General features: G+C 43.2%; 1 protein-coding gene across 1 annotated transcript in view; it reads right to left on the minus strand.

Moving 5' to 3' along the window:
* Positions 1-22,559, minus strand: part of fndc1 (fibronectin type III domain containing 1) — a 373,864-nt gene that overhangs the window by 127,444 nt on the left and 223,861 nt on the right. The window contains exon 7 of the mRNA XM_043696167.2: positions 10,993-11,183. Coding sequence (XP_043552102.2) covers positions 10,993-11,183 — 191 coding nt within the window. The remainder of the gene's footprint in view (positions 1-10,992; positions 11,184-22,559) is intronic.

The following is a 22,559-nucleotide window of genomic DNA, read 5'->3' on the forward strand; positions in this document are numbered from 1 at the left end:
CCTAAATTTACACAATGAACAAGGACTCAAGAAAGGTGATGAACAGAAGGAAATGAGTGAGGGAGCAAGAGGAGCCATGAGCAAAAATGTAGGAAGCCTGCAGCAGGGAGATTGGTAGATTTATACAGCACAGAAAAGGCCTGCTGGATCGAGTCTGCACTGACACAACTATTCGTCATGATGTGGAGATACCTGATGCAGGAGCAGTGCTCTGAAAGCTTGTACTTCCAAATAAACCTGTTGGACTATAGCTGGTGTTGTATGATGTTTAACTATAACTACCAGTGTGCTAATCCCAATTTCCTGCACTTGTTCCATATTTTTGAATGTTGTGATATTTGAAGTGCTCATCCAAATATTTTTAAAATTTGTAAGGTGTCCAGCCTCTACTACCTCCCCAGGCAGAGTATTCCAGATTCTCACCACCTGTTGAGTGAAAATGTTTTTTCCCCAAATTCCCTCTGAATCTCCTGCCCCTTATCTGAAAACTACGCCCTCTCATGGTTGACCCCTCAACCAAAGGGAACAGCAGCTCTCTATTCACTCTGTCAATACCCCTCATAATCTTACGTCAGTCTTCTCTGCTCTAAAGAAAACAATCCAAGCTTATTTAATCTCTCCTTAAAGCTTAATTTCTCTATTCCAAGCAATCTTGGTGAACCATTTGCCAAGAGGTGCGAGGGAGGAACGAAGGACTTCTGGGGAGTTTTTAAGTGAGTGATATCTAAACCTGAGACCCTACACCGTAGGATCTTCCTCCCATCCACACCTCCTCTAACCTTACTAAGAGTCTGTAAACTAGGTAAGTTTTCAGGTTTCTCTTTTTTTTCATCTCTTCCTTTGTTTAGTTCTGTGCGGGCTTTCAGAGTAGCGGGATATGGATGTCAGGGCAGTTGCATGTTCCTCTGCAGAATGTGGCAGGTGAGAGACACTTCACATGTCTCTGTCGACTACATCTGCGGGAAGTGCACCTAACTCCAGTTCCTCGAAAACTGAGTTAGGGAACTGGAGCTGGAGCTGGATGAACTACGGATCATCTGGGAGGCTGAGGGGGAAATTGAGAGGATATACAGGGAGGTGGTCACTCCCCAGACACAGGATAAAGACAGCTGGGTTACTGTCAGGGGGAGGAAAGGGAACCGACAGTCAGAGCAGGGATCCCCTGTGGCCGTTCCCCTCAGCAATAAGTATACCGTTTTGGATACTGCTGGTGAGTACGGCCTACCAGGGGAAAGCCATAGTTGTCAGGTCTCTAGCACTGAGCCTGGCACTGTGGCTCAGAATGAAAGTGGGGGAAATAGAAAAGCGCTAGTGGTAGGGGACTCAACAGTTAGACGGATTGACAGGAGATTTTGTGGTCAGGAACGGGAGTCCCGGAAGGTATGTTGCCTCCCTGGTGCCAGGGTCCGGGATGTCGCCGATCGTGTTTACAAGATTCTGAAGGGGGAGGGTGAGCAGCCAGAAATTGTGGTACATATTGGCACCAATGATATAGCCAGGAAAGGGATTGAGGATCTGAAAAGTGACTACAGAGAGTTAGGTTGGAAGCTGAAGAGCAGGACGAGTAGAGTAGTGATCTCAGGTTTGCTACCGGTGCCACGAGATAGTGAGATGAGGAACAGTCAGCAAATGCAACTTAACACGTGGCTGCGAGGCTGGTGCAGGAGGGAGGGCTTCAGATACCTAGACCATTGGGATACCTTCTGGGGAAGGTGGGACCTGTACATGAAGGATGGTTTGCACCTGAACTGGAGGGGTACAAATGTCCTGGGTGGGAGATTTGCTCATGCGATTCGCGAGGATTTAAACTAGTTTGGCAGGAGGGTGGGAATCGGAGCCACATGTCTGAGAGGGGGTCAGTTGCAGACAGGACATATTGAATCTATCAGGAAGGTTTCTCACGCTATGAAACAAAGGGATCGGTTAAAGTGTGTCTCCTTTAATGCAAGGAGTGTCCGGAATAAGAGTGATAAACTTAGAGCATGGATCAGTACTTGGGGCTACGATGTTGTGGCCATAACAGAGACATGGGTTTCACAGGGGCAGGGATGGTTGCTTGATGTTCCAGAGTTTAGAAAGTTTAAAAAGAACAGGGAGGTTGGAAAAAGTGGAGGGGGTGTAGCATTGCTAATCAGAGAGTGCATCACAGCTACAGAAACAAAGGTTGTTGAGGAAGGTTTGTCTACTGAGTCAGTATGGGTGGAAGTTAGGAACAGCAAGGGAACAGCCACCACATTGGGGGTTTTCTACAGAACACCTAATAGCAGTAGAGAGATTGAAGTTCTCATAGGCGGGCAGACTCTGGGAAAATGCAAAAGTAGCAGGGTTGTGGTTATGGGCGATTTCAACATTCCCAATATCGACTGGAACCTCCTAAGTGCAGATGGTTTGGATGGAGCTATTTTTGTCAAGTGTGTTCAGGAGGGTTTCCTTACTCAGAATGTAGACAGACCGACGAGGCGAGAGGCCATTTTGGATTTGGAGCTCGGTAACGAGCTAAGACAGGTGTCAGATCTCACGGTGGGAGAGCATTTTGGTGAAAGTGATCACAACTGCTTCACATTTAGCATAGCCTTGGAGACTGAAAGGTGCAGTTACCGAGGGAAGATATTTAATTGGGGAAAAGGAAGTTATGACGCTATCAGACAGGAGTTGGGAAGTATAGACTGGGAGCAATTGTTCCACAGAAAGGGCACAGCAGACATGTGGAGACTATTTAAGGAACAGTTGTTGCGAGTGATGCACAAATTTGTTCCTCTGAGACAGGTAAGAAGGGGTAAGATTAAGGAACCTTGGATGATGAGAACCGAGGAGCTTCTCATCAAAAGGAAGAAGGCAGCTTACGTAAGGAGGAGGAAGCAAGGATCTAGCACAGCTTTAGAGGATTACAGGCTTGCTAGAAAGGAGCTTAGAAATGGACTGAGGAGAGCCAGGAGGGGGCATAAAAAAGGCTTGGCAAGAAGGATTAGGGAGAACCCAAAGGCGTTTTACTCATACGTGAGGAATAAGAGAACGATCAGGGAGAAGGTAAGGCTAATCAGGGATAGTGGAGGGAACTTGTGCATGGAGTCTGAGCAGATAGGGGAAGCCCTAAATGAGTTTTTTGCTTTGGTTTTCACCAAGGAAAGGGAACTTGTTATAAATGAAAACTTAGAGGAGCTGGGATACAGTCTTAACTAGATCAAGATTGATGAAGATGATGTGCTAGAAATTTTGGAAAACATTAAGATTGATAAGTCCCCAGGGCCAGACCAGATTTATCCTAGGCTGCTCCAGGAAGCGAGAAAAGAGGTTGCTAAGTCGCTGGCGAGGATCTTTGCCTCCTCACTCTCCACAGGAGTCGTACCGGAGGATTGGAAGGAGGCGAATGTTGTTCTACTTTTCAAGAAGGGTAATAGGGAAATCCCTGGTAATTACAGACCAGTCAGTCTCACATCTGTGGTCAGCAAAGTTGTGGGAAGAATTCTGAGGGATAGGATTTATGACTATTTGGCAAAGCATAGTGTGATTAAAGGCAGTCAGCATGGCTTTGTGAGGGGCAGGTCATGCCTCACAAATCATATTGAGTTCTTTGAGGAGATGTCAAGACAGGTCGATGACGGTCAAGCAGTGGATGTGGTGTATATGGAATTCAGCAAGGCATTTGATAGGGTTCCCCATGGTAGGCTCATTCATAAAGTCAGGTACTGAAAAGACACAGCAGGCCAGGCTGCATCCAAGGAGCAGGAGAATCGACGAATTCTTCAGGAGAATTCCGGAAGAAGGGCTTATGCCCGAAACGTCGATTCTCCTGCTCCTCGGATGCTGCCTGGTCTGCTGTGTTTTTCCAGCACCACATTTTTCAACTCTGGTCTCCAGCATCTGCAGTCCTTACTTTCTCCTCATTCATAAAGTCAGGAAATATGGGATACAGGGAGACTTGGCTATCTGGATTCAGAATTGGCTGGCTGACAGAAGGCAGAGAATGATTGTAGATGGAAAGTATTCTGCCTGGAAGACAGTGTTGAGTGGGGTCCTGCAGGGCTCTGTTGGTGAGCCTCTGCTCTTTGTAGTTTTTATAAATGACTTGGATGAGGAGGTTGAGGGGTGGGTTAGTAAATTTGCATATGACACAAAGGTTGGAGGTGTCGTCGATAGTATAGAGGGCTACTGCAGGCTACAGCGTGACATAAACAAGATGCAGAGCTGGGCTGACAAATGACAGGTGGAGTTCAACCTGGATAAATGCAAAGTGATGCATTTTGGAAGGTCGAACTCGAATGCTGAATATAGGATTAAAGACTGGATTCTTGGCAGAGGGATCTGCGTGTGCAAGTACATAGATCTCTCAAAGTCGCCACCCAAGTGGATAGGGTTGTTAAGAATGCATATGGTGTTTTGGCTTTCATCAACAGGGGGATAGAGTTTAAGAGCCGTGAGATTTTGCTGCAGCTCTACAAGTCCCTGGTGAGACCACACTTGGAATATTATGTCCAGTTCTGGTCGCCCTACTATAGGAAAGACACAGAGGCTTTGGAGAGGGTGCAAAGAATGTTTACCAGGATGGTGCCTGGACTGGAGGGCTTGCCTTATGAAGAAAAGTTGAATAAGCTTGGACTTTTCTCTCTGGAGAGAAGGAGGAAGAGAGGAGACCTGATCGAGGTGTACAAAATAATGAGAGGAATAGATAGAATCAATAGCCAGAGACCTTTCTCCAGGGCAGGACTGACTGGTACGAGAAGTCATAGTTTGAAGATATTAGGAGGAAGGTTTAAAGGAGACATCAGAGGTAGGTTCTTTATGCAGAGAGTTGTGAATGCATGGAATGCGTTGCCAGCTGAGGTGCTGGAAGCGAAGTCATTGGGGACATTTAAGCGACTGCTGGACATGCACATGGATAGCAGTGAGTTGAGGGGTGCATAGGTTAAATTACTGTATTTTACATTAGGATTAATTCTTGGCACAACATCATGGGCCAAAGGGCCTGTTCTGTGCTGTACTTTTCTATGTTCTGTGTTCTATGTTCTACCTCCTCTGTAACCCCTCCAGTGCTGTCACATTCTTCTTGCAGTGTGGCGACCAGAACTGTATATAGTACTCCAGTTGTGGCCTGACCAACGCTCTGTACAACCCCAACATCATCTCCTTGCTCTTATACTCTATGCCACGATGAAAGCAATTATCCTATTTGCCTTATCTATCCTATTCACATGCTCTGCCAATTTCAGGGATATGTGAATAATTACCACAAGATCCCATTATTACTTTAAGTTACCGAGTGTTGTGCAATTCATTAAATACTCCTCATCTTGTTTCTTCTTCCAAAGTAAATCACCTCTCACTTAGCAGGGTTAAATGCTATCAGCCCCTGGTCTGCCCATCTGACCAACCCAGCTATATCGTCCCGTTACCTACAAACCATCTTTTTTGCTATTAGCCTATCTACCAACCTTGGTGATGACTGCAAATTTGCTTAACATTCGCCCACATTTTCATCTACTTCATTTATGTATATAACAAACATTAAGGGTCCCAGTATTGTTCCTTGTGGACACCGGCCTCCAGTCACTCAAACAGCCTTCTACCACTATCCTTTGTGTCCTATTACTAAGCCAGTTTCTGATCCATCTCACCAAGTTTCCCTCAATTCTATGTGCTTATACCTTTTCAAACAGTCTCCTATGTGGGATGTTATCAAGAGCTTTGTTAAAATCCATTTCAACTACATCAACTAAACTTCCCTCATCTACATAGTTGATCATATTTTTTTCAAAATTCTAACAAATTTGTTAAGCATGACCTCCCTCTCCAATAGTTTCCCTACCACTGACATGAGATTCACCAGCCTGTAATTTCTGGGTTCATCTCTACCAAAAGTGGAACCACATTTGCCATCTTCCAGTCCCCTGGCACTTTCTCCATCGCCAGAGAGGAATTGAAAATTTGTGTCAGAGCCGCCTTCAATTTCAGCTCGTCCCCCACAGCAATTTATCCAGGCCAGGTTATTTGTCTGTTTTTAAGCCTGACAGAGCCTACAATACCTCCCCTGTGCAAGATTCGGAGATGCCGGTGTTGGACTGGGGTGTACAAAGTTAAAAATCACACAACACCAGGTTATAGTCCAACAGGTTTAATTGGAAGCACACTAGCTTTCGGAGCGACGCTCCTTCATCAGGACAATCACCTGATGAAGGAGCGTCGCTCCGAAAGCTAGTGTGCTTCCAATTAAACCTGTTGGACAATAACCTGGTGTTGTGTGATTTTTAACTTTGTACTCCCCTGTGCAAGTTCATCACAGTCTGTTTTCCTCAATTCTATACAAACATTCTCTTTTTCCAGAGTGAAGACTGAAGAGAAGTATTCATTCAATACCCTTCCAATAACCTGAAGCTTCACATACAGGTTGCCCTCTTGGTCCCAAATGGGCTCTACACATTCCCTTTAATGTACTTATAACATATCTTTGGATTCTCCCCAATCCTGTTTGCAAGTCCTTTCTCATGCCCCCTTTTGCTCTTCTAATTGTTTTCTTAAGTTCCCTCCAGCATTCCCTGCATTCCTCTAGGGCTGCAGATGAATTGCCCCCTTTGGACTTGCTAAACTCCTACTCTTCTTCCTTATCCAGTCCTGAATTGTTCTAGATATCCAGAGTTCTCTGAACTTATTGCTCCTAAATTTCCCTCTAAAGGGTACATGTTGGACCTGTGCTCTCTCCAGCTTTTTGAATGCTCCCCATTGCTTCATAAGGAGCTATTCTTAGTCTACTGTGGCCAGATCCTGCTTTATTTTAATAAAATCTTCCTTATTCCAAACCAAAGCAGTATTTTGCAGACCATCTTTTTCCACATCCAGAACATATCTGTACCATGATGTGTTGTGGTTGCTATCACTAAAATGATCCCCCACTGCTACATTGAACACTTGTCTGGCTTCATTCCCAAGAACTATATCTAGCACTACACCATCCCTTGTTGGGCTTTCTATGTGTTGATATAAAAAAAACTTCCCTGGATATGTTTCAAGAAATCCGCTCTTTTGAGACCCTTAATGCTATGACAATCCCAATTTACGTTGGAAAAGTTGAAATCCCCTGGTATAATTACCCAATTCTTACTCATACATAGTTCTATGCACTGTCTACATGTTTGCTCCTCTTTTTCCTGCTGACTCTTTGGAGGTGTATAATACATTCCCAGTATTATTCCCTGAAGAAGGGCTCATGCCCGAAACGTCGATTCTCCTGCTCCTTGGATGCTGCCTGACCTGCTGTGCTTTTCCAGCAACACATTTCCAGCAAAGAACAAGCCCAGTTTGTTCAACCTTTCCCCATAAAACACTTGCTCATTCCAGGTATCAATCCTTTTCAGGGAGAAAGTGAGGACTGCAGATGCTGGAGATCAGAGCTGAAAATGTGTTGCTTATGCCCGAAACGTCGATTCTCCTGTTCCATGGATGCTGCCTGACATGCTGCGCTTTTCCAGCAACACATTTTCAGATCAATCCTTTTCAATCAGTCGATGGATATTCATTATTCAATTGATGTCCCTCTTGGTCTGTATGTGCAAAGATGAGGGAGAGTGGATCACATCATTTAGTAGCCCATTGGTGTTCGTGAAGTCAGATGGCTAATTTTCTAAATGATATGATCCACTCTCCCTCATCTCTGTACATACAGACCAAGAGGGCCATCGATTCAACTATGACAAAGCAACCATTCTAGGACAGGCCAACCAGAGACACGCAAGAGTGTTCTTGGAAGCCTGGTTTTCAACCAAAAAGGCCATCAACAAACACAAAGATAGACCCAGTGTTCAAACTGCTGCAGAGAAGACCTGGAAGTGACACTCACCCCAACAGACCAGACCGCATAAAACCCAAGCGGAACAGAACAACAGCACTTCATGAAAGTCACAATAATGATGTTACCCAGCATGGTAACAAAACGTCAGCACAATAACTCAGCAGCTCGGCAAGCTAACCAACTACCGCATCCACAACCTGAGCTACAGATCTTCGCAAAAACCTTAAAAATGTGCTAATATTTTACAATAGTATTTGTGTGGCACCTTGCCTTCTAGAAATCCAAATATAGTACATCACAGGGTGCCCCTTAGCCATTGCAGATGTTAAACTTTTAAAAAATCTCCAATGAATTGTTAAACATGATTTCCCTTTCACACATCATGCTGACTTCCCAATTTCTTTTAACGTGGCCTAAGTGCCAATTATAATTTCTCTAACAGTTGATTACAACATCTTCCCCACCAAGTTGCAGAAGTAATGCTGAAAGGGAAATTCTTACACTTGAGCACACCAGCCCCATTACATCAGTCTTGCTATATTATGTAAAGCAAGGCTTATTGTGTACATTACCAAATATCTGGGCCTTAAGAATATGTTCAGATCTGGCATTTTTAATGCTTAACTAACAAAATAGACTTGCTTCTTAACCATTTCAGGACATCTGCTCTCTCCAGTGCCATCATATTCTCATTCTGGAGACCCCCTCCTCTCACCCTTTCTTTCCTTCTCTAATTTTCCTCAATACTTTCTATCCAGGGATGTTTTCAATCAATCAAATCCTGGCCCTTGGGGTAGGGGATGGGGGCGGCACGGTGGCTCAGTGATTAGCAGCGCCAGGGACACGCATTCAATTCCCGCCTCGGGAGACTGTCTGCGTGGAGTTTGCACGTTCTCCCCATGTCTGCGTGAGTTTCCTCCGGGTGTTCCAGTTTCCTCCCACAATCCAAAGATGGGCAGGCCAGGTGAATTGGTCATGCTAAATTGTCCATAGTTTTAGGTGCATTAGTCAGGGGTAAATATAGGGTAGGGGAATGGGTCTGGGTGGGTTACTCTTCGGAGGGTCGGTGTGGACTTGTTGGGGCTGAAGGGCTGTTTCCATACTGAAGGGAATCTAATCTAAATTAACTTTGTCTCCATTACTGCTACAACATCATATTTCCATGAGGTCATGTTTTGCCCAGAGTATGCCAAACTGATTCAGCATCCTCCTTGCATTTTTATATATTAAATCTTAACTTGACACCATCTAACCCCTTACTGTTTCACGATCTTGTAAAATCTACCCTCTTTCTGAATCCTTTTTAAACCTTATTTATCCTTCCTAAAGCTATATCTTGATTTATATACCCTGGCCAAGTTAGTCTAAATCTTCACCAACACAAATAAAATACCTGCAGCCCTGTTGGCATTGAATTTGTCTGGCCTGTCTGGGTTCCACTGCCCTCAAAATGGATCTAGTTTACTTTGACAAAATACTATGTTACAGAGTTTTAACTTGGTGTTTGACGCATTTCCATAGCATAAACAGCAAAAGGTAATACTCATTAATCAACCTCTACCCACAGTCTTGTGACAACACTCCTTGATTATTCAATTTGATTTAGGCCCTGCTTTGGAGCCCACAATGCTCTGATAATTATTTCTCCGTTTTTACATTTTCAACCCTCTTTCGTGATGCTTTGTTCTCAATAACTGACTGAAGGGCTATTTGGATGAGAGACCAGTTTACCCATTAACTAATGAAAATAAAGCTAATTAAAATTAGAGGGTTGGACAGGAAGAAGGGGAATGGAAGGGAAGTAATTGATATGGCAACTGGAAAAAGAGTCAGGGAGCGTACATCAAGTGTTGGTCGAAGTGGTTTGTACTCTTGGATCATTCTATAGTACTGGGAGAGTTGATCTCCTTTAAAACATAGACGGAAGTGGGTATGCAGATGCTGGAGATCAGAGTCAAGATTAGAGTGGTGCTGGAGAAGCACAGCCGGTCAGGCAGCATCCGAGGAACAGGAAAATCGATGTTTTAGGCAAAAGCCCTTCCACCAGCCCTTCTTTAAAACATGCTGGGTTATCAGGAGATCAGGGACTCAGGTTCATTTCCAGTCTTGGGTGACTGTCTGTGTTTAGTTTGCATGTTGTCCTCATGTCTGCATGAGTTTCCACTCTGTGTTCTGGTTTTATCCCACAATCCAAAGATGTGCACGTTAGGTGGATTGGCCATGCTAAATTGACCAATATGTCCAGGGATGTGTAGACTAGGTGGATTAGCCATGGTAAAAGTGCAGGGTTACAGGGTAGGATGGAGGGTGGGTGTGGGTGTGATGCTCTTCAGAGGGTTCATGCAGATTAGATGGACTGAATGCCCTCTTTCTGCGCTGTAGGGACTCTATGATTCTATAAGATTTGAACATTTTCCTGTAAAGTACTTTTGGATCCAGTTATATATATATTTTTAAAGAGCTCTGACCTATTAAAACTGAATAAGTTGGAAGGTTTATAAAAGAGCTGTCAGTCTACATCGGATTAAGTTTGGAAAAACATAGCAACTCTTGACTTTTACAGAAAATCTCTTGATCATTAAAGAGTATGTTTCTTGATCTATGAGATGGTAGAATTGGCATTACCGGGGCTGTTTTGGCTGTAAAACACTGCAGCAATATCTTCTTACTGGCTAGAAGTACTTTCTTGCCTCTCAGAAGTGACAATCCATTCTAAAGTTTAAATCAGCACACATATTGCAAGAAAAGCCTTTCGAGTTCCACACCATTGCTGACATCTGTCAACACTTCCAATATTTAAAACAGCATAGCCATATTTATCAAATTTAACATGAACAGACATACATAGACTTGGGTTCCACAAACAAGACATTCTAGTAAATAACAGTTATCAGCTTAACATCGGATGATGATATTTCTCTCAAGTGAAAATGGAAATAACAAAGCACACTGTCTTTCAGGTATTGGTTACAAAGTTACTGAATACGAAACAAAATTAAGTTTATTCAAAACTAGTAAGGCCATCAGATTCAAATCCTCCAACACATCGGAAATAAAGTCTATTCCCAATAACTCAAAGGGTGCGGAATTTGAATGACCATATAATTTAGCCTTCTTGACAGGTGAAGTAAATGTCATCAAATAATATAAATAAATTTGAACATGGGGTTACATTTGCAATGACCTTGCAGCACTGAGCATTAAAAACATACCAGACTCTGGTGTTCTTTGAAAAACTGAAACACTCCATTTGCCATCTCTGTCTCCTTGTGAAGTACGAACAGAGAATTCATATATGGAATCTGATGTCAGCTTGTCAATCAGAATTCGCCTATATGTCTTAGATATCTTATAATCCCATTTGGCAGATTCTCCTTTCTCTCTGTATCTAACAGTGTAATATCTGAAAGGTCAAGAAGAACACAAAAATAAAACATTAGACTTGTATAACATTTTACTGTTGTGAGTCATCCCAGGCAGGTCATCCACGGTGGGTGCATGGATAAATTTGGCAGGTGAAACAAAAATTCAAGAGTTTGGTACTTCAAGCCATTTGGGTTGTTCTCTTACTCCATCTTTGAGCTGTTCTTTATACTTTTTTGATGCAATGTAACAACTTACAATCAAGAATTTGACCACTCCAAGGTCCATGATGTCACTGCTCTTGAGCCAGCTGCTGATTCAAAACACATTCAGTAAGGAAGTGCCAGTAAGGAAGTGATTTATTTGCTCTATGGCCACATAGATCAGAGAGCTGGGAGCATGAACCTGCTATTAATAATCACTGTCAACACTAAATCCCTATTGTTTATACTTTCAATTGCTGCTACTTTACTATCAGTGATGTGGAGGAGCCAGTACTGGACTGGGGTGGACAAAGTTAAAAATCACATAACACCAGGTTATAGTCCAACAGGTTTATTTGGAAGCACTAGCTTTCGGAGCGCTGCTTCATCAGGTGTTTTATCATGCAAAATGTTTCAAAAGTGGAATTCAATGACATATATCTCTGTGCTTAAGCATAGATGTGGAGGTGCAGGTGTTAGACTGCGGTGGACAAGGGCAGAAGTCACATGACACCAGGTTTATAGTCCAACAGGTTTATTTGAAATTTCAAGCTTTCAGAATGCTACTCCTTTATCAGATGAAGTGAAGAAAAGCACACAGGCACAGAATTTATAGGCTGAGATCAAAAGATCATACAAATGGTGTGAGTGGAGTATCGATAGCTGAATAATAAGTATCTGCAGATGATCAAAAATGTCAGACAGTGTGAGTAAAGTGTCAACACCTGAATAGCAACTGAAGGGATGACCTATAGTTCAAATAATTGAGTCAGAGAGATAATTACAAAAAGTTAAAAATAAGGTGGTGCTGGAGACAAACCAAATGGCTGGAATAACATGATAGGTATGAGTCACATGCCGATGGTCTAACCAAAGTAGCAAGTAATCCAAAACTATACAAACTAATTAAGGTAGAGAGATCATAGCAAATTATCAAGGTGATAGTGCCAAAACAAGACAGTAACATTTCACAGATACAGAACAGTACGGTGGGGTTAAATGTAGCACAACATGAACCCAAGATCATGGTTGAGGCTGTCTTCATGGATACGGAACTTGGCTATCAGTTTCTGTTTGGCGATCCTGCATTGCTGTGTATCTCAAAGGCGGGCTTGGAGGATGCTTACCCAAAGAATGTCCTTGACCACTGAAGTGTTCCCTGTCTGGAAAGGAACAATCCTGTCTGGCAGTTGTGCGGTCGGGAGTGTGGTGCTGAAAAAGTGTAGCAAGTCAGGCAACATCCGAGGAGCAGGAGAATGGACGTTTCGGGGGAAAAGTCTTTCATTAGGAATGATTGTTGTGCAGTGTCCTATCATTTGTTGTTGTAGTATCTGCATGGTCTCGCCAATATACATGCCTCAGGGCATCCTTGCCTGCAGCATAGGACGACAACGTTGGCTGAGTCACATGAAAATCATCCTTGTACGTGGTGGGTGGTGTTCCCACATGTAATGGTAGTATCTATGTCGAAGATCTGACATGTCTTGCAGAGCTTGCTGTGATAGGGTTGTGTGGTGTTGTAGTCAATTTTATCCTGAAGGCTGGGTAGTTTGCTGCGAACGATGTCTACTTGGTAATTTGGCAGTTGTTTGAAGGGGAGAAGTTGGGGCGTAGGGATGATCTTGGCGAGATGTTTGCCGTCATCGATGACATGTCGAAGGCTGCAAAGAACATGGTGTAGTTTCTCTGCTCCAGGAAAGTACTGGACAATGAAGGGTACCCTATCAGTCATGTCCAATGTCTGCCTTCTGAAGAGGTCATGGCACATGAGACGTGGTGATCGATGAGTTGAGCATCATATCCCATTCTTATGAGAGCATTTTTCAGCACCTTTAGGTCTGTTGCATTTCTCCTTGTCTGAACAGATCCTGTGTATACGCAGGCTTTGTCCATAGGTGATGGCTTCTGAAACATGTTTAGGGTGGAAGTTACAGAAGTGCAGCATCATGAAGGTTTTCCGTGGGCTTGTCATAGAGGAAGGTAGTGAGGTGTCCATCCTTGAGGTGTTCAAGAATGAGACTAATTTTGAAGCGTAGTCCATGGTAAGTCTGATGGTGGGTTGCAACTTGTTGACATCATTGCGTAGTCGCTTCAGTGATTCTGTACTATGAGTCCAGAGGAAGAAAATGTTGTCAATGTATCTGGTGTCTAGCATTGGTTGGAGGAGGCATGGTATATTGGTGAGACTATGTAGACACTATGACAAGGGATGAAAGGACATCATGCAACAACCACCAGACAGAAACGTTCTCTCCCAGTTGGGAAACACTGCAGTCGTCAAGGACATTCAGCCTCTGATCTTTAGACAAGCGTTCTCCAAGCCAGCCTTTGAGATACACAACAATGTAGAATCGCATTGCATAACAATACTATTTTGTTCAAAAAGTACACAGTCTGTAGGCAGTCAGTCCATGTGACACTTTATAAATACCAACTTTGGAAACAGAACAGTCTGACTCAAGGTTGGGATACAGATAGACTCTAACGTCACATCTTTAATGCATTGTCTGAGCTGAGATGTCACTTTTTTTATAAAACCTCAAGTTATTCCAAGGACTGTGACTTGAAAGAAGTTCTGGAATTTACATATTAATCAATCAAAATCTGCAATCCCATTCTAACTGCTCAAAGACTTAACAGCAATTTTGGTTTGTTCAATACATCACATCAGTTGTATGACACTTTTTTATTGAGACCTCCTTCTCAAATACATCTCCCAAGCTGAAGACTCCCCTAGATTCCCATAACTTAAAGCCAAAATCAATCAATCCTAGCCAAAATCCTGGTATTCCTACTATAGGGATGAGCGGGGAGGTCTTATGTAAATTACCCTTGCTCTGTCGCATCATTCTCCATGCTTTGACCGTGTTAATGACAATCAGATTTTTACAATACTCCGCAACAGTTCTCATCCTATCCATAAATAGCAGATTAATAAGGGGACATTTTGCCGGGAGGCCTCAATATCAAGCCATATTGACCTTGGATCCTGACAAGCCCAATCACTCACATAAGACAATAAAGAACCTCTCTGATATCTTTTGAAGTCTGGGCAGCCTACCCCACCCCAACCCCCCCACCCCCAAAAAAGTAGAAGAACCTCATCTGCATAGAGAGTGATTTTATACTCTCTTATTCCCACTTCTGGGGCAACTATTTTAGGGTCCTTCTGAATAGTTTCTGTCAGCGGCTCAATCACTGAAGTAAACAGCAGCGGCTAAAGGGGGCACCCTTGTCGGCTGCCTCCTCCAATACTAAAATTGTCTGATTTTATGCAATTCGCGAGCACCGCTGCTATGGGATCGCTGTACAACACTGCCATCTAGCTGGTGCATTTTCCCCCCCCCTCCAAAAGACTAAACCATTCCAAAACATAAAAAAGGCACGGTCATTCCATCTGATCAAATGCATTTTCCGCATCTAAGGTGACTACCAAACCCAGGATCGCCCTTACTGGCATACCTTGACTATATTCAAAACTCTTCTGATGTTGTTAGAGGAGCTGTGACCCTTAATGAAACCAGTCTGGTCCTCCTTTACAATAGAGGGCAAAACCTTCTCCAGCCTCAATGCTAATGTTTTGGACAGAATTTTAAAATCCACATTTAGCAGTGAGATGGGTCTGCACGAGGCGCAGTCTTCAGGAACCTTCCTTCTCTTAAGAATAAGGGAAATATTAGACTTCCTGAGAGAGGGTGGGACACAGTCCTGACTGTGCGAATAAGTATACATGCCCAGCATTGGCTCAGCCAACGTGTTTATAAACTCCTTATAAAACTCACTCGGGAATCCATCCGGGCCAGGCGGTTTGCCACTTTGGAGCTGCCTTCCCATCCCTTGTATCTCGGGTGTTGTCAGAAGGGCATTCAGAAGGGAGGCTTACTCCAAAGTTACACCTAGAAGATCCAAGTTCTCAATAAATGACTCCATCCTTGCCAACCCTACCTCATAGCCCTCCGACAGATATAACTCTGCATAAAATTTCCTAAGTGCTGCATTGATCCTTTTGGACTCACGAGTGGGAGTACCCGTACCCTCTCTAATAGACATGATAGGTTCAGGAACACTCTTCTTCCTGGCCAAATATACAAGTATCTACCTGGCTTATCATAGTGCTCAAATAGGTTTTGCTTCTCGGAGGAGATCTCTTTCTTCGTTGCCTGCATCAGCCCAGAGTTCAGAGCAGCCCGGAGAGATGTAATCCATTGTAACTCAGTCACAGACAGTCTGTCAAAATATGCCATCTCGGCTGCCTTCAATCAGGCCTCAAGTATGCGCTGTTGCTCTCCCCTCTGTCTCTTCCGGGTCGCTGAGTATGAGATAATTATACTGCTTAAATAGGCCTTGGCAGTCTCTCAGAGCACAGATGGGTTACTGGCCATACCCGAATTAATATCCCAGAAAGTCTTGAATTCTCTTGTGAAATACTCAATGAACTTACTGTCTTTCAAAAGAAAAGGATCCATCCGCCAATGCGGCGTATCTATCCTGTTACCCGATCTTAACCTCCAAATATCCTGCCAGATGGCCTGAGATGGCTATATTCCCAATCTTACAGGTTAGTATCAAAACCAAAAAGGTCAGTGGGGCAAAAAAATATATCAATCCTTGTGTGGCACTTGTGCAGGTTGGAGAAGAACGTAAAATCCCTTCCCTTAGGGTGAAGACATCTCCACATATCCACCAACCCCATCTCCCAACATAGGTCCACCAACTGTTTGGATTGCAGGGAGATGCCCGGACGACCCCTTGGCATCCTATTCACCTCGGAATCCATAATAAGACAGTTGACGTCTCCCCCTATAATTTTGTGGCTCACTCCAAAGGCCATCAGCCTGGAAGATGCATCAGTGAAAAATATAAAGGGACGTGCTGGGGGCGGGGGGGGGGGGTGGGGGCAGTAAACATTCAATATACTCCCCATGTATTAGGGCTTTGAGGATCAGAAATTGCCCATGCTCATCCTTAATTTGGTCTATCAACTGGAATGGTAGATTCTTCTATATTAGTATAGCACTCCTCTGCTTTTGGAATTAAAAGACGAGAAGAACACCCGTCCATCCCCTCCCTGCCATATCTTTACATGGTCCTTATCAAATGAGTTTCTTGTAGCAGAGCAACATCGAACCTCTCCTTTCTGAGACTCAAGAGAATTTTCTTTCTTTTAACTGGTGAGTGACTCCCATTTATGTTCCAGGTGCACCATCTTAATGAACAGCGAGCCATAGCCGTCCAAAGCAGCCCATGACTCCCCAAGAGGAAGAACCCAACTCATAATGCGCTAAGTGTAGACAAGAAAAGATTCATGAGATCTAAAAAATACAACTACAAACACTATCAAAAAAATTATAATAATGACTCCTAAAATAAACAAAACACAAATAACTGGAGACATTCCCCCTTGCCCATAGGGGGCACTCACCATACTCACTAACACCTCCGAGGCTCCTTCCAGCTGAAACCAACCCCAAACCCAGGCAAAACAGAAACAAAGAAAACATATATCTTATACACACAGAAATTAAAAGTGGGCATCCAACCCATCCCACCCATACATCGACCCCACTTGTTATCAATAAAAGAACTGACCGCTCCAATCAGAAAAAAGAGAGCTAAAAGGGACTAGCAAAGATATCAAGAAAGGGAAAGAAGAAACAACCCCATATGTTACAGGAACAAAGTCAGGCAAACAAAGTAAACAGGGAGAACAAAGGAAATAACATAGTCCATAGTATTTAACCCAAAAAATCTATTTTAAGTTATCTAGGAAATCCTTTGCCCTTTCCGCTGAATCAAAATTATGCATAGATCCTTCATGGCTGAAGCACAACACTGCAAGGTACCTTGGAGAATACTGATTGTTCAAGTATTCTCAGCCTCTTCTTTACTTCATCATAAGTTTTCCTCTTTCTGATCACAGCCCCAGGAAAGTCCTGAAAAAGCATGATTTTCGGCCCCTTGTAGATCAGGGCTTGTGGGTCTTTCCCCAGCATTCTGGAAGCTTCCATAGCCATTTGTTTATCTGTGCAACACTGAAATTGTGCTAGGACTGGGCAGGGGCGCTGGTTTGATCCAGGCCTGTGCACCACGATCCGGTGAGCCCGCTCAACTCACACCTGGCCTGATTTGGCTTCCAGCCCCAAGAGCTGTGGGAGCCATTGCTCCAGGAAGCTGACCAGCTGACTTCCCTCCTCTCGCTCCAGTGATCCGATAATGTGGACATTTTTTCTCTGACCTCAATTCTTGGGGTCGTCAACTTGCTTGATCAAGGCCTGCACCTGTGTTTCCAGGGCTTGAATCCACCCTGCCAGTCTCTAACACCATGGTCCGCTGCTCCACCTCCTCCACGCGCTGCCCGAGATGTTGGATCTCCTGCTCATTCTTTTGTAGCATGGCCGAGATTAGCTCCAGTCTGGTCCGGGACTCCTCCATTGCTGATTCAATCTTCTCTTGGAGTTTTATGAACTCTAGACCAAACTCTGTTGCTCGGGTGGGTTCAAAAAGCACCTCCGCAGGAATTGGTGCTGCAGATGTGGGTGTGTCCATTGCTGCAGGGGAGTGCCTGTGTGCTGTGATCCACGCAGCCCTTTTCTTTTAGTCATCTTTCCTAAACATTCAAAGTAAGGGGAGGGTGAAATCATCACTCTGCCTGGATTATGGTGCAGAGTCCAGCAAAGCAGACCTGTTAGATCATCGCCATCTTGAATTCCTCCAGTTGTATGACACTTTGATCTTTTACTATAAATTCTGTGTCCTCTGATCCTGCCTCGCTAGTTGCCTAATGAAGGAGCAGCACTCCAAAAGTTTGTGCTTCCAAATAAACCTGTTGGACTATAATCTGGTGTTGTGTGATTTTTAACTCAAATTAATCAGATTATAGGTCACCCCTTCAGTTGCTATTCAGCTGTTGACACTTTACTCACACCATCTGATACTTCTGATTATCTGCAGAGATTTATTATTCAGCCATTTGTATAATCTTCTGAGCTCTCTACCTATAAATTCTGTGCCTGTGTGTGTTTCTTCACTTCACCTGACGAAGGAGCAGAGCTCCGAAAGCTTGAGATTTCAAAACAAACCTGTTGGACTACAACCTGCTGTGACTTCTAACTTTAAACATAGAAACAGAAAATAGGAGTAGGGGTAGGCCATTTGGTCTTTGGAACCTATTCCGCCATTCATTATTATCATGGCTGATCAAACAACTCAATAGCCCATTTCTGCTTTCCACCCATATTCTCTGATCTCTTTAGTGTCAAGGATGATGTTCAACTCCTTCTTGAAATCATACACATTTTGGCCTCAACTGCTGATAGTGAATTCCACCAGCCTTAATATGTAGAGCATTCACAATAAAGCGGATGAGTTAATTGTGCAAATAGATGAAGCAGATGTGATATATTTGGGATTTATGAGACATGGTTGCAGGGTGACCAGAGATGGGAACTGAATATCTAAAGTAAGTAATCTAAAACCTGAAAGTGCAGCTTTTCAACATTTCTTGTCCCAGTCCCATTATGATTTCTCTGTCTACTGCTTTGCTTATTCTCCTTTGTTTTTTGTACCTGTTCTTGATTTCCCTTTCTTTGACTCCTTGCATAGATGCCCATCACTCTGCCATTTTAGTTTAAAGCCTTCCTAATCACTCCCAAATATTTCCTGAGGACATCAGTCCGAGTCCTGCTCAGCTGTAACCCATCTAGTTTGTACTGGTCCCACTTTCAGGAATCTGAAACCCTCCCCAGTATCATCTCTTCAACTACATATTCATCTGATATATTCCACTTCTACTGTAAATAACACATGGCACTGTTAATAATCCTACCTTTAAATTTTAACATGCTTCCTAACTCCCTATAGTCTGCTTTTAGGAATTCATCCATGTTTTTTACCGATGCAATTTTTACCAATGTGTACCATGACATCTTCACATGCCAACTCCAGAATGGCCAGTAGCTGCTCTGAGTCATCCTTGAGCCAAGCAACACAGCGGCAACATACCATCCTGGAGCCTTATTTGCCACCATAGAAACACCTGTCTGTTTCTCATAACTGAATCCCCTATAACTATTGCATTCCCACACTTCTTACTCCTGTTCCCTGTTCAGCAGAGCCAACTGTGGTGCAACACATGTGGCAGTTGCTGTTTTCCTCTGTGAGACCATTCCTCCTCAACAATATCCAAAGATGTACGCCTGTTTTGAAGAGGGACAACCACAGGAGATTCAAATACCACCTGCCTAGTTTTCTTGCTCTAAGGTGGTCACTCATTCCTTCCTGCCTTGGAGTCTTAGGCTGCAGTATGACTATCTCCCTATATGTGCTATCTACAATATTCTCTACCTCACAGCTGCATCATATTGTCCCCTGCCGCTAAGTCCTTGAGAAGTACAAAAGATGGAAAAGGCTTCAGTGATATTCCAAATACCACAGCATGTTATCCTAGCCTTGCATAGATCACCAAGAGAGGCATGGTTAGCATACAATGCAAAATTCAGAGGGACCCAAAAGTTTTTAAAAAATTGAAGAATTAGCTCATTGCAATAGATTTACAGAAGAGTGCCAAGGATTTTGGAGGTTTATAGCTCAATCTTATGAAGTGAGCTTCACAGAAACAAAGTTTTTATAGGAGAATGTGAATGAAGAGAGCTAAAGATGAATACAAAACTTAAAAGCACAAAACAATACACAAAACAAACAATTTTAGGTGAAGTAAATTAGGACCCTTAAGGATAGATAATGAAGATCACAAAGCATTACCTTAATATTAAAATTCAGCACTATAAGGACCATGGAAATACCAAACTTGAGGCAATAACTAATTATAATGAATTTTGATTAGATTAGATTACCTACAGTGTGGAAACAGGCTCTTCGGCCCAACAAATCCACACTGACCCTCCGAAGAGCAACCCACCCAGATCCATTCCTCTACATTTACTCCTGACTAATGCATCTAACACTATGGGCAATTTAACATGGCCACCTCACTTGACCTGCACACGTTTGGACTGTGGGAGGAAACTGGAGCACCCAGAGGAAACCCACGCAGACACGGGGAGAATGTGCAAACTCCACACAGTTGCCTGAGGCGGGAATTGAACCCGGGTCCCTGGCGCTGTGACCAGCAGTGTCATTGAGCCACTGTGCCATGGTATAATAAAATAATGATCTGCAGATGTTGGAAATCTAAAACAAAAACAGAAATTGCTGGAGAAACACAGGTGGCCTGCCAGCATCTGTGGATAGAAAAACAGACACATTTCTTTAGAAGTGGACTTAAAATTTCTGGATAGTATTTCCCAACAGAAGAAATGAACCTGAACCAGTGCTGGGAACTTTTTTTCTTTTTATTCATTCATAGGATATGGGTGTCACTGGCTGATTAGCATTTATTGCTCGTCCCTAGTTGCCCTTTAGAAGGTGGTGAGGAACTACTTTCTTGAACTACTGCAGTTCACCTGCAATCAGCAAAAAACCCAACAGATTAAAGTGGCAGTAGAAAGTGAGCAGGAGTGTTGTTGAGAAAAGTGAGTTTAGAAGAGGAAGGCAAGTACAGCAAGAATTACAGTGGGAATAAAAGTATGGCAGCAGCCAAATCTCACAAGAAGGTTCCAGAAAGAGTAACTCAAAACAGGCAGTAATTCAAAGACTGAAGCCAAAATAAAGTCAGAAAGAATGCAGCGAGGAAGGAGAGGCCAAACCTGAGGGATCTAGCACTATGATCAAGGATAAGAATTGAAGCAAGCATCTCACATCAAAGAGAAGGAACTACAAAAAAAATGAATTGGTCCTAAAAGGAGTGAAGTTTTAAATGTAAACAATGTTTTTAGAAAGTTTAAATTTGTTTCTTGATAAGATCAGCACGCTTAACAAACAAAAAGGAAGACATCTCAGCCCTATACAATACACATTCAGATGCATGTGTGTGTGCATGCATGTGAATTCCAGGATACTTTTTGTGCATGAAAATATTTTCTTTTATACACTGTGAATGGTTCAGACCTGTAAATAACTGACTGGGACTGTGGTGGGGCTAATTCCATTAGAAGGGAATTGGAGAACTGAACTGAAATGAATTGCAGGGCTACAGAAAAAGGGCAGATCAGTGAGAATAGGAGAAAGTGGAGACTGTAGATGTTGGAGATCAGAGTTGAGAGTGTGGTGCAGAAGAAGTCGCACACTCAGCACACGCCTCTTCTCCACCATATCGGACACAAAAGAACATAGCCATTCCTGATGAAGGGCTTATGCACGAAACGTCGATTCTCCTGCTACTCAGATGCTGCCTGACCAGCTGTGCTTTTCTAGCACTACACTCTTGACTCAGATCAGTGAGATTGACTGAGTTACACCTGCACACACAATCTCCTCTATGCTGATTGGTAATTATGATCACAAGAGAGGGAGATGCTGGCAGACTATACACAAGGATAGTAATGTCATACACACTCCAGCCACAATACATTGTCGGTGGCAAAGAACAGTCAATAAATCCTATAATTTGTGGGGCAGCACAATGTGAAAAAACAAGACCATGAATGCTGACTAATTGTTGAAAATGCTTATTCTGGTGTCTTTCAAGAAACTTATTACCTCCATTTGGTTCTAATTCGATACTTTGTGATTGACTTTTAAACCCCTTTAGGCAAACTATGCATGGAAAGAGATGCGCATTTTTAATATTTTCAGGTCATTCAGGCTTATGGTTAATAAAAGAAGTTTGATTTGTTAACTGCTGCTGAAATAGTGGGAAAAGTAGCAACCACCTACAGGGGAGGGGCAGACAGGTAGTGCAGGAGTCCCCTGTGGCTATTCTGCTATCAAACAAGTATACTATTTTGGATACAGTTTAGGAGAATGGCCTCTTAGGGGAAGGCAGCAACAGCCAGATCAGTGGTGCCACAATTGACACTCCCTGTTGTATAACAATGCCAAAGTGCAGATGAGCAATAGTGGTAAGGAATTCTATAGTCAGGGGCATGGATAAACACTCTTGTGGCTATGAGTGAGAGTCCAGGATGATGTGTTGCCTCGCTGCTGCCAGAGTCTCTGAGCAGGCATAGACATTATGAAAGGGGAGGATGAACAGCCAGAGGCCAAGGTCCATATTGATATAACTAGAGAGAGATGTAGTCCTGCAAAAGGAATTCATCGAGTTAGGTAGAAACCTGAAAAGCAGAATCTCTAGAATTGTAATCTTAGCCTTACTC

Source organism: Chiloscyllium plagiosum, unplaced genomic scaffold, assembly GCF_037043375.1.
Source record: "Chiloscyllium plagiosum isolate Xiang-an unplaced genomic scaffold, Cpla_swu_hap1 HiC_scaffold_10, whole genome shotgun sequence".
Lineage (NCBI taxonomy): Eukaryota > Metazoa > Chordata > Chondrichthyes > Orectolobiformes > Hemiscylliidae > Chiloscyllium > Chiloscyllium plagiosum.